This window comes from Chlorocebus sabaeus, chromosome 15, assembly GCF_047675955.1.
Source record: "Chlorocebus sabaeus isolate Y175 chromosome 15, mChlSab1.0.hap1, whole genome shotgun sequence".
In the NCBI taxonomy this organism is placed as follows: domain Eukaryota; kingdom Metazoa; phylum Chordata; class Mammalia; order Primates; family Cercopithecidae; genus Chlorocebus; species Chlorocebus sabaeus.
This window is the reverse complement of record NC_132918.1, coordinates 4,046,405-4,059,822: the sequence shown is the minus strand read 5'-3', so window position 1 is coordinate 4,059,822 and position 13,418 is coordinate 4,046,405. Positions and strand designations below refer to the sequence as shown.

The window sequence follows — 13,418 nt, the reverse complement described above, 5'->3', positions numbered from 1 at the left end:
TGCCTCAGCCTCCCAAGTAGCTGGGATTACAGGCACACGCCACCACTGCCCAGCTAATTTTTTATATCTTTGGTAGAGACGGGGTTTCACCATGTTGGCCAGGCTGGTCTCAAACTCCTGACCTCAGGTGATCCACCCACTTTGGCCTCCCAAGGTGCTGGGATTACAGGCATGAGCCACCATGCTCAGTCCCTAAACTTTCAAGAAAAAGGAATTCATAAAGTACTAACTGCTCACGTCATTTCCTCTCTCCCTCTCTGTCCACAGGTTAGATGCTAGGACTATATGGTAGAGTGGTATCTGTCACAAAACATACATGTCAACACAGCTCTGTACTTTAAAAAATAACAATAATTCTTTCTCTCCTTCTCCCCTTCTTTCTCTGTTTGTCTGTCTCTCTCTCCCCACACATACATTGTTGCTTATTTTTTCTGGAGCAATTGAGAATAGATTGTTTACTCCTTAATACTTCATTGTATATTTCCTAAGAACAAGGACATTTTCAGTGCCATTATCAAATTTAAGAAATTCAATATAATACTTTCATACTGTCAAGGGTGCGGTGGCTCATGCCTATAATCCCAGCACTTTGGGAGACTGAGGCGGGCGGATACTTGAGGCCAGGAGTTCAAGACCAGCCTGGCCAACATGGCGAAACTAAAAATACAAAATAATTTTTTTCTACTAAAAATACAAAATCACAAATGCAAAACTTAGCTGGGCATGGTGAACACGCCTGTGGTCAAGGGAATAATATGTTCCAATTTTCTGTACCTTTTTTTATAGTAGACTCTGTTTTATCAGCTTGCCAAATTATACAAAGCTTTCTTTTCTACAACAAATTACCAGCTTACAAGTAGTGTGGTAGTTAGGGAAGAATTGTATAATTCTCAGCATATAACAACAGTATTTCCTTGGATTACTAGGCCATCTATCTTTTAGTACATGCAGTATAATTTTCTTGGATTACTGGGCTACCTGTTTTTATTTTTAAATTTTTTTATTTAATTTTTTGTTTTTATTTTGAGATAGGATCTTGCTATGTGCCCAGGCTGGACTCCAACTCCTGGGCTCAAGTGATCCCCTCGCCTCAGCCTCCTGAGTAGTGGGATTACAGGCATGCACCACCAAATCCAGCTGGGCTGGGCTATTTGCTTTCTGGCCTTTTTTTTTTTTTTTTTCTTTTTTTGTAGAGACGGGGGTCTCCATATGTTGCCCAGGCTGGCTAGAACTCCTGAGCTGAAGCAATCCTCCCACCTTGGCCTCCCAAAGTGCTGAGATTATAGGCATGAGCCACTACACTTGGCCTGGGCTACTTGTTTATAATAAAAACTAGTTTTGGAAAACCCATCATGTCCCTCATTGTGAATAATAGAGTCTTACTAAAACATCAGACCAAGCAGATTGGACAGGATCCAGCAATATCCCTGGAAACCAGCATTTTGTCTACCCTCAGCTCACCTCTCCGGATGGGCAAGGGACCTTAACTTCATTCGGAGAATCCTGAGCTTGTACCTTGGGCCTATTATAGATCCTGTAGAGAACATCAAGGAAACTGCAGCCACTTTATCCAGATCTTGATTAAATCTTGCAAGTAGACTCACTTGGTGATATTTCTGAAATGTGGTGGGTTCACTGGAAGGAAGAAATAATATTGAAAAATGGATAAAGACTACTAATGAAAGAAAGCAGTTTTGAAGCCTACAAGTCACTGGTAAGCTGGTAAGTACTTCACCCCATAGCCTGCACTAGCTGATGTGTTGTTTGTTTGTTTGTTTGTTTGTTTCTGAGACAGGGTTCACTCTACTGCCCAGGCTGGAGTATAGTAACCTCCCAAGAACTAGTCAACTTTGATGGGCAAAGTCTGCTGACTCCAAAGGGCTGTGTAAGTGACCCAAAATGACATTAGAGCGATATGATGCTAATGACTGCTTCCTACACACCAGGTGATGTCATTGTCTCTTGACTCATCTCTCCGACCCCCTGAAACATTCTGCGAGGGGGGCATTATTCTCATTTAATAGACAGAAACAGATGCTTACAGAGATCGAGCTCCCCAGGTCACAGGCCATATATGCAGCAGTGAAGAGATTCCAGCCCAGTTCTGACTGAGTTCAAAGTTATGATCTTTCCATTCAACTGCATCCCTAGATGCCTAAGTACATCTTTAGCCAAACTAGATGTTAATTGAATTGTGCCTAAGCATGCATTTTATTTAGTTCTCCCTCTCAAGATGAACCTTAAAAGAGGAAAATCCAGAGTCCAATACTTTTTTCCAAGTGTATAGAGATGTTTTCTATAGGTGGGAAACCAAATGGAAGTTAAGGTATATCACTGGAGAGGTTCAGCTCAGTCAATGTCTTTCTGGGGAGGTGGAAGGACCTTGGAGCCCCTGGCTTCAGGAACAGAAGAGTTGCTCTAGACATTAATCCTTTGTGGTTTTTTGTTTTGTTTTGTTTTGTTTTGTTTTGTTTTTTGAGATGGAGTCTTGCTCTGTTGCCCAGGCTGGAGTGCAGTGGTGTGATCTCAGTTCACTGCAACCTCTGCCTCATGGGTTTAAGTGATTTTCCTGCCTCACCCTCCTGAGTAGCTGGGATTACAGGCACCCGCCACCTCTCCTGGCTAATTTTTGTATTTTTAGCGGAGACAGGGTTTCTCCATATTGGACAGGCTGGTCTTGAACTCCCGACTTCAGGTGATCCGCCTGCCTCAGCCTCCCAAGGTGCTGGAATTACAAGCATGAGCCACTGAGCCTGGCCAACATTAATTCTTACTTTGGGAATGGGGTGATTGTGACGAGGTATCTGTCACCCCACTGGGATCATGTCTAAGTCCCAAGGAGTACAGAAGTGCCACAAATAAAACTAATCTGAAAGGCGCCCAGATTTTGTTTTCTTGATACCATCTCTACTGAAAGAAACTAGGGCTCCCTGGAGAAATGATTGATTCCACAGCTGGGGCAGGAAATGTGCAAAGTAATCCTGGAAACCCGTGTGCCAGAAAGTTAGGAAGTGTTTCAAAGAGTGATGGAAGCCGGGCGTGGTGGCTCATGCCTACAATCCCCACACTTTGGGAGGCTGAGGCAGGCAGATCACGAGGTCAAGAGATAGAGACCATCCTGGCTAACATGGTGAAAACCCGTCTCTACTAAAAATATAAAAATTAACTGGGCGTGGTGGCTCGCGCTGGTAGTCCCAGCTACTCAGGAGGCTGAGGCAGGAGATTTGCTCAAACCTGGGAGGTGGGGTTTGCAGTGAGCTGAGATCACGCCATTACACTCCAGCCTGGCGATAGAGCAAGCCTCGGTCTCAAAATTAAAAAAAAAAAAAAAAAAAAAAAAAGTGATGTTAATGTTCAAAAGACACAGAATCATCTCACACCCATTCAGATGGCTAATATCAAAATAATAGAACATAACAAATGTTGGTGAGGATGTGGAGAAACTGGAACCTGTGTGCACTGTCAGTGGGATTGGAAAATTGTGCAACCATTAAGGAAAACAGTATAGTGGTGTCTCAAAAAATTAAAAATAGAACTGCAATATGATCCAGAAATTCCACTTCTGGATATGTCCAAAAAAACTGAAAGCAGAGTCTCAAAGAGACATTTGCACACCCATGTTCATAGCAGCACTAGTCACAGTAGGCAAGAGGAGGAGGCAACCCAAGTGTTCATTGATGGAAGAATGAACAAGTGTGGTATATGCATATAATGAAATATTATTCAGCCTTAAAAAAGAAGGAAATCAGCCAAGCGTGGTGGCTCACGGCTATAATCCCAACACTTTGGGAGGCCGAGGCAGGCAGATCATGAAGTTAGGAGTTTGAGACCAGCCTGGCCAGCATGGTGAAACCCTGTGTCTACTAAAAATACAAAAAAATTAGCTGGGCATGGTGGCATGCACCTGTAGTCCCAGCCACTCGGGAGGCTGAGGCAGGAGAATCGCTTGAACCTGAGAGGAGGAGGTTGCAGTGAGCCGAGGTTGCACCACTGCACTCCAGCCTGGGCAACAGAGTGAGACTCTGTCTCAAAAAAATAAATCAATCAAATCAATCAATCAGTGAGTTTCCAAGAAAAAAAAATGCAGGAAATCCTGTCACATGCTGCAACATGGATGAACATAGAAGACATTATGCTAAGTGAAATAAGCCAGTCACAAAAAGACAAATGCTGTAGGATTCTACTTAGATAAGATATCTAACATAGTCAAATTCATAGAAAGAGGAAGTAGAATGGTGTTTACTTTGGGGTGGGGGAAGGGAAGTTGTTTAATGGGTATAGAGTTTTGGTTTCACAAGATGAAAAAGTTCTGGAAATCTACTTCACAACAATGTGAATATACTTAACACTACTAAACTGTACGCCAAAAAAATGATTAAGATGGTAATTTTTATGTTATTTATTTTTACCACAATAAAAAATAATTTTTTTTTTTTTTTTTTTGAGACAGAGTTTTGCTCTTGTTGCCCAGGCTGGAGTGCAATGGCGCAATCTCAGCTCACTGCAACCTCTGCCTCCTGGGTTCAAGCAATTCTCCTGCCTCAGCCTCCTGAGTAGCTGGGATTACAGGCGTGTGCCACCACACCCGGCTGATTTTTTTTTTTTTTTTTTGAGATGGAGTGTCGCTCTGTCACCCAGGCTGGAGTGCAGTGACATGATCTCGACTCACTGCAACCTCTGCCTCCTGGGTTCAAGCAATTCTCCTGCCTCAGCCTCCCGAGTACCTGGGACTACAGGCGCCCACCACCACACCTGGCTAATTTTCTGTATTTTTAGTAGGGATGGGGTTTCACCATGTTAGCCAGGATGGTCTCAAACTCCTGACCTCGTGATCTGCCCCGCTTCGGCCTCCCAGAGTGCTGGGATTACAGGCGTGAGCCACTGTGCCCAGCCAATTTTTTGTCATTTTAGTAGAAACAGGGTTTCACCATGTTAGCCAGGCTGGTTTCCAACTCCTGAGCTCAGGTGATCCACCCACCTCAGCCTCACCAAGTGCTGGGATTACAGGTGTAAACCACTACACCTGGCCAAAAAAGAATTTTCTTTAAAAGACAGACAATAACAAGTGCTGACAGGGATGTGGAGAAATTGGAACCCTCATACATTGCTGGTGGGAATGTTAAATAGTACAACTGCCAAAAATAGTTTGGCAGTTCCTAAAAATGTTCAACATAGAATTACCGTATGACCCAGTAATTCCATTCCTGGTATGTACCCAAGAGAAACGAAAACATGGTCACATAAAAACTTTTATCCAAATGTTCATAGCAGCATTATTCATAATTGCCAAAAAGTGGAAACAATCCAAACGCCATGAACTGCTGAATGAAATGTGGCATATCAATACATTGGAACACTGGCCACAAAAAGGAACAAAGTATTGCTACATGCTGCAACTTGGATGAATCTTGAAAACATTAAACTGACTGGGCGAGGTGGCTCATACCTGTAATCCCAGCACTTTGGGAGGCTGAGGCAGGCAGATCACCTGAAGTCGGGAGTTCGAGACCAGCCTGACCAACATGAAGAAACCCCATCTCTACTAAAAATATAAAATTAAGCCCAGCGCGGTGGCTCACGCCTGTAATCCCAGCACTTTGGGAGGCCGAGGTGGGCGGATCACCTGAGGTCAGGAGTTCGAGACCATCCTGGCCAACATGGCAAAACTCCGTCTCTACTAAAAGTACGAAAATTAGCTGGGCGTTGTGTGGCCACCTGTAATCCTAGCTACTCAGGAGGTTGAGACAGGAGAATTGCTTGAACCCAGGGGGACGGAGGTTTCGGTGAGCCGAGATCGTGCCATTGCACTCCAGCTTGGGCAATAAGAGCAAAACTCTGTCTCAAAAAAAAAAAAAAGAAAAAAGAAAACATTGAACTAACCGAACAAAGCCAGGCACAAAGGCCACATATCGTATGATTATCTTTATAGGACATGTCCAGAATAGGCAAATTCAGAGAAAGTTTAGTGGTTGCCAGCGGGTAGGGAGTAGACATGTAGAATTACTACTAAAGGATATAGGGTTTCTTTTTGAGATGATGAGAATGGTTTGGAATTAAATGATGGTGATTGTTGTACATTTTGTGACTATATTAAAATTTACTAAATTGTATACTTTAAAATTTTTTTTATTTTTTTATTTTTTTATTTTTTTGAGACAGGGTCTGGCTCTGTTGACCAGGCTGGAGTGCAATGGCACAATCTTGGCTCACTGCAACCTCTGCCTCCTCAAGCTATCCTCCCACCTCCCAACCTTTTGAGTGGCTGGGACTACAGGCACAAGTCATTACACCCAGCTAATTTTTGTATTTTTTGTAGAGATGGGTTTCGCCATGTTGCTCAGGCTAGTCTCAAACTCCTGAGTTCAAGTGATTCCCCATGCCTTAGCATCCCAAACTGCTGGGATACCAGCATGAGCCACTGCACCCAGCCAAATTGTATGTTTTAAAATGTGAATGTGGCTGGCGAAGTGGCTCACACCTGTAATCCCAGCACTTTGGGAGGCTGAGGCAGGCGGATCACCTGAGGTCAGGAGTTAGAGACCAGCCTGGCCAACGTGGTGAAACTCCGTCTCTACTAAAAATACAAAAATTATCTGGGCATGGTGGCAGGTGCCTGTAATCCTAGCTACTCGGGAGGCTGAGGCAGGAGAATCACTTGAACCTGCGAGGTGGAGATTGCAGTGAGCAGAGATCGTGCCACTGCACTCCAGTCTGGGTGACAAAGCGAGACTCTGTCTCAAAAATAAAATAAAATAAAATAATTTTTAAAAGGGGGTGAATTTTATGTGAATTACATCTCAATTTTTAATTTTATTTTTTGAGACAAGATCTCACTCTGTCACTCAGGCTGGAGTGCAGTGGTATAATCATAGCTCACTGTAGTTTCAAACTCCTGGATTCAAGTGATCCCCTCAGCTGAGCCTCTTGAGTAGCTGGGACTACAGGCACATACCACCAAGCCCAGCTGTTTGTTTGTTTGTTTGTTTTCTGTACAGACAGAGTCTTGCTATGAAACCAGTCCAGGCTGGTTTCAAACTCCTGGGCTCAAGGTATCTCCCCGCCTCAGCCTCCCAAAGTGCTGGGATTACAGGAATAAGTCACTGGGCTTGGCCTTTTAAAATGATTTTTTTAAAAAGCAAATACAAATACATGAATCCAGGGAGAGTCTCCAGACCAATAATAACCTTGACTGTGACTTCATCTATTCCCATAGTCTGGTAAGACTGGATCAACTCAGGGTACTTGCTCTAATATCATTTTCTTTTTCTTAAATTGTAAAAATAATTTTTAAAATGATAAAGTTCATCTTGAAAAAAAGAGAAAAGTACCCATAATCTCACCATGTAATCTAACGATTATTTCCTTTTTGTACATATTCTCTGATTGATAGTGACGTTTTCACAAATAGGACTAAAATAAGAATGTGCATTAAAAATGTTAAGGTATTTATCTTAAGATACAAAACTCCAAATTTAGGAATTCCTACTTAGGAGACATTCACTATATAAAATTAAAAATTGGGCTGGGTGTGGTGGCTCATGCCTGTAATCCCTGCACTTTGGGAGGCTGAGGCGGGAGGATCGCTTGAGCTCAGGAGTTCAAGCCTAGCCTGGGCAATAGTGACACCTCATCTCTACAAAAAAATTAAAAAGTAGCTAGGCATGGTGGTGCACTTAGTTCCAGCTACTCTGAAGGCTGAGCCCAGAGAATCGCTTGAACCCAGGCGGTTGAGCTATGGTAAGCCATGATCTCGCCACTGCACTCCGGCCTGTGTGACAGACTGAAACCCTGTTTCAAGAAAAAAACAAAATTCTAAGACATATGTAAAGCAAATATGTAACAAATTATTGACAGAATACTTAAGTTTTGCTAGGTGGGAAAATTTCATTATATAATTGCACAATCTTCCCTGCTAGTTCTTAGAATCTCCAGAATAGAAAATTCTTTTTTTTTTTTCTCTCTCTCTTTTTTTTTTTATTATCATACTTTAAGTTCTAGGGTACAGATGCATAAGGTGCAGGTTTGTTACATATGTATACTTGTGCCATGTAGGTGTGCTGCACCCATTAACTCGTCAGCACCCATCAACTCGTCATTTACATCAGGTATAACTCCCAATGCAATCCCTCCCCCCTCCCCCCTCTCCATGATAGGCCCCGGTGTGTGATGTTCCCCTTCCCGAGTCCAAGTGATCTCATTGTTCAGTTCCCACCTATGAGTGAGAACATGCGGTGTTTGGTTTTCTGTTCTTGCGATAGTTTGCTGAGAATGATCCTTTGTAGGGACATGGATGCAGCTGGAAACCATCATTCTCAGAATAGAAAATTCTAAATCTAGGTAAGATCTCTGCTCTTGCTTCCTCACTGAAGATTCCTCAAGATGCGCCCCATAGCAGTGATCTCCCTGAAAATGCTGCCCCACTGTGGATGTGGGGACATTAGCTATGAAACAGATCAGCAGGTAACCCTAAAAAAAAAAACAAAAAAAAACAAAAAACCAGCCCAGCGCGGTGGCTCACGCCTGTAATCCCAGCACTTTGGGAAGCCAAGGCGGGCAGATCATGAGGTCAGGAGATCGAGACCTTCCTGGCTAACACGATGAAACCCCGTCTCTACTAAAAATACAAAAAATTAGCCGGGTGTGGTGGCGGGCGCCTGTAGTCCCAGCTACTAGGGAGGCTGAGGCAGGAGAATGGCGTGAACCCAGGAGGTGGAGCTTGCAGTGAGCTGAGATCGCGCCACTGCACTCCAGCCTGGGGGACAGAGTTAGACTCTGTCTCAAAAAAACAAAAAACAAACAAACACCGCTGCACTCCCAAACTTCAAGTATGGTGGGGGTAGGGGGAGCAATACAGCTTAATGGGAGGAATCTAATGTAGTGATTAAAACTATAGGTGCTGGGGTTGGATAGACCTGCTTCTGATTTCACCTGATTCACATTGATCAGCTGTGTGATACTGGCCAAATTACTTGGCCTCTCTGAGCCTCAGTTTCTTCATAGATGAAATGGGAATGGGAATGGTACCTCATAGGGTTTTGGTATAATTGCATTAGCCAATTTGTATAACATGCTTAGTTCAATAAACAAAGGTTGTTGTTATTATGATCCAAAAATGCATTTTAAAACGCCACCTACAAACCACCCACCCCACACCCACTTTCTCTATTTATCTACACAACGAACCCATAGGGTGACTGCCACTTTCAGATGACATTCTACCCAGTCTTCTATGGATGTGGCCAAGAGACAGCCCAAGTGCTTGGTAAACAGTAGGCCCCAGAAAACATTTCCTGAATAAAATGAGCTTCAAGTTCCTTTGCTTAAAGCCTCCTCCCCCCTTTTCCTGATAATAAAGATTTTCTAAAGTATTAATTAATTTTAAACATATATATGTATATATCCATCAGAAAGTTAAAAAGAAAAGAGAAGTTGAAAAAAAAAAAAAAAAAAAAAAAAACCACTCAAATTCCCACCACCCAAAGGGCAATGTAACATTTTGGCATGTTTCTTTTTCATTGATTTTTACATTGTTAAGCTAATTTTATGCTTTATATAATTTGATATTCTACATTTTTCACTTAGCACATTATAAGCATTTCCTTGTCTGTGTTTTACAAATGACTTCAATGTATAGTGGGAATATTTACATTAACCATTTTCCCATTGTTAGATTTTTAGAATGTTTCCAATTTGTATTGCAAATTATATTTTCTTTTCTTTTCTTTTTCTTTTTCTTTTTAGATGGAGTCTTGCTCTGTTGCCCAGGCTGGAGTGCAGTGGCGTGATCTTGGCTCACTGCAACCTCTGCCCCCCTGGGTTCAAACCATTCTCATGGCTCAGCCTCCCAAGTAGTTGGGACTACAGGCGCCCGCCACCACACATGCTAATTGTTGTATTTTTAGTAGAGATGGGGTTTTACCATGTTGGCTAGGCTAGTCTTGAACTCCCGACCTCAGGTACTCTGCCTGCCTTGGCCTCCTAAAGTGCTGGGATTACAGACCTGAGCCACCATGCCCAGCAGCAAATAACATTTCCTGAGTTTCAGAAATATATATATACAAACACACATATATATGTTATATATGTATTATATATGTTTACATATGTATTATGAGCTCATGAAAGAATAGAAATGTGTGTGGGTAGAGATGTCTTTTGCCTTTGGGGCTGGGATTGTTGGTGAGATTCGGCAAGGACTTGTACTTTTATATTGCAAATTCCTTTTTTTTAATTATTATTTTCTATTGATAATGAGAAATCATAATTATATAGATTTAGTGGATAAAAGGTGATGTTTTGATCTATGTATACAATGTGGGATAATTAAATCAGCATATTCCTTTATTGTTTAAATCCTTCATAGCAAACAAGGATAACTTTAGTATTACATGTTTAATCAAAGGAAGTAAGGAGGAGAGGAACGAAGGGAGAAAGGGAAAGAGGGAGGACAGGAAGGAAAAAGGGAGGAAGGAAAGAAAGGAAGAAGAGAAGGAGGGAAGGAAAGAAAACCCTTGCACCAATCCCATTTGTAAAGAGCCTGAGAGATCAAGAGCCAGGGAAGCAACTAAGCAATAGGTCCCCTTGTATCTTTTATAGAACAAGGAAAAGCATAGATCTATAAATAACAAAGTAGGTGGATTTGTGATTCAGTTTCTCTGAGCAAAAAGGGAAATAGCGCACTGCAAACAATTGTATCTCAACTTACTGATTGATTTTGGATTCTGTTGTGTTTCCAGCTTTGTCTCTCAATTTGATGGTAATGTCCCCTCTTCTGATATTCTTGTTCCATGTTATAATATCCACAAAATAATGATACACTGCAAAACAGAGAGAGAATACAGTAAGCGAGAGATACTACCCTGAAGGGTTGGTTCCTAAAAACTGAACCTCCCTAATCACTGAGTCTCTTCTTCTCTTTCTCTCTAGTTTCTCTGCAAAAATACAGGGCAGAAGTTTCTAATATTCCCTTCTCTTCTCTTTGGTAAAGATGGAATGAGTGCTAGCAGAGTTCACTGGTTTCCAGTAACCATGGTCAGGCATCATTGTTGAACCAATGTTTCCAGGTATTGTGAAGTCTCAGGGCCTGTGACTGAATGTGGTTCACATCAATTCCTGCCCATTTTAGACTCAACCAACTAAGGGGCCATTTGGAGACCCTTCATGGCTGAGACAGTTTTCCACAATTTGGGCCATGTCTGCCAGCCTATCCAGCCTTCCTCATCCTTTTCCCAATCATGCCCAACCACTTGCACTCCCAGGACTGTGAAGGCTCCTGGGCCTTCAGCCACCTGGGCACTCTTACTTTGCCAGCTCTGTGAGCCCACCTTTCAAGTTTCAGCTTAATGTCATTCTTCCAGGAGGCTTTCCCTGACCCCAGACTAAGTCAGGTCTCCTTTCTTGAAGTTCCTGCCATACTCTGGACTGCCCCCATTATTACTCAGCACACTTGCCTGTATTTACAAAATGCAAGAAAGGGTGATAATAAAAATAAAGTGGCATTCCCTAACCAGCAGACTCAGAGAAAAAAAAAAGTGGTAAATATGTGGGTACATCTATACAAATATTACCTGAATAATGTCTTATGGGTTTTTTTTTTTTTTTCAAGATAAAATTAAAACACACTACAACAGGAACTAATCAGGGAGATGACAGTCCCACGAAGGAATAAGGTCAGTCCTGGATTTGCCATTTTATGGCCCAAGTTGCTCAGGGGCTTGCCCCATACAGACGAGGTAGGTGCCAAATCCTGGGCTGCCACACATGGCTCCAAAGAAAGAGGGAAACCCAGTGATCCGCAGGCCTTTTTTTTTTTTTTTTTTTTTTTAAAGAGTCTCTCTATGTTGCTGGAGTGCAGTGGTGTAATCTCGGTTCACTGCAACCTCTGCCTCCTGGGTTCAAGCAATTCTCCGGCCTCAGCCTTCTGAGTAGCTGGGATTACAAGAGAGCACCACCATGCCTGGCTAATTTTTGTATTTTGTTTTTGGAATTTTTTTTCTGTGTTTTTAATAGAGATAGGTTTTCACCATGTTGGCGAGGCTGGTCTCGAACTCCTGGCCTCAAGTGATCCGCCCGCCTTGGCCTTCCAAAGTGCTGGGATTACAGGCGCGAGCCACCATGCTCAGCCTACAGGCTGTTTTAAAAGAGTTGCTCACACCTGGCATGGAGGCTCACACCTGTAATCCGAGCACTAAGGCAGGAGGATTGCTTGAGCCCAAGAGTTCACGCAACATAGTAAGACACTGTCTCTAAAAGAAACAAACAAACAAAAAGTTAGCTGAGCATGGTGGCACATGCCTGAAGTCCCAGCTACTTGGGAGGCTGAGGCAGGAGGATTGCTTGAGTTCAGGAGGTTGAGGCTGCAGTGCCCCATTATTGTGCCACCGCACTCCAGCCTGGGTGACAGAACAAGACACTGTCTCAAAAAAATAAAAAATTAAAATAGGCTAGGTGCGGTGGCTGATGCCTATAATCACTTTGAGAGACCAAGGAGGGCAGATTACCTGAGGTCAGGAGTTTGAGACCAGCCTGGCCAACATGGCAAAACCCCATCTCTACTAAAAATACAAAAATTAGCCAGGCATGGTGGTGTGCACCTGTAGTCTCGGGTACTCAGGATGCTGAGGCAGGAGGATCACATGAACCCAGGAGGCAGAGGTTGCAGTAAGTTGAGATTGCACCACTGCACTTCAGCTTGGGTGACAGAGTAAGACCCTGTCTCAAAAAATAAATAAAATAAAATAAAATAAAATAAAATAAAATAAAATAGTTGTTCCCAAGGAAAGTGAAAATGGATACAGCACTGTAGGAAAAACACATCTGCCCAGGGAAATTCTAGTTGCTTCCCAAGGCATCTAATCATTGGTTGCCCACTTTAATTCCCATCTGGAATACTCAACCTCTCGAGGCCTTTAGGTCATCGTGTTTGCTTTAGAGCTGGAACTGACCTGTAGATATGGCTGACACCTGATTTTTCCTAGTCTCAATTTTATGTCTCTTGGAGAATCAAGCAATTTTCTGGAAGATCTTAGTGATCAGAATGGTCATCCAGTGAAACTAACAACTCTGAATCATTGTTGAGATTTTATTAAATTAATATTTTTAAATTGCATCAGATTAAACCTAATATCCCAGAAGACAGGCATTATTACCCCCATTTGACCAGTCAGGACACTGAGACTCAGAGAAGTCAAATGACTTGACCAAGTGTTGCAGGAAGTCAGGGACCTCAAACCGAGGGACCAGCTGAAGCCATGGCAGAAGAACATAAATTGTGAAGATTTCATGGACATTTATTAGTTCCCCAAATTAATACTTTTATAATTTCTTGTGCCTGTCTTTACTGCAATCTCTGAACATAAATTGTGAAGATTTCATGGACACTTATCACTTCCCCAGTCAATACCCTTATGATTTCCTAC

General features: G+C 42.5%; 1 protein-coding gene across 3 annotated transcripts in view; it reads right to left on the bottom strand.

The window, feature by feature from the left end:
* LIPH (lipase H) overlaps nt 1-13,418 on the bottom strand; it is a 56,395-nt gene that overhangs the window by 4,745 nt on the left and 38,232 nt on the right. For 2 of the 3 annotated variants that reach the window (XM_007971854.3, XM_007971852.3), the window contains 2 exons: nt 10,706-10,817; nt 1,462-1,635 (listed from right to left, as the gene is read on the bottom strand). In XM_007971854.3, the coding sequence (XP_007970045.2) occupies nt 1,462-1,635; nt 10,706-10,817 (286 nt within the window). The remainder of the gene's footprint in view (nt 1-1,461; nt 1,636-10,705; nt 10,818-13,418) is intronic. The other variant, XM_007971853.3, reaches the window with a different exon arrangement.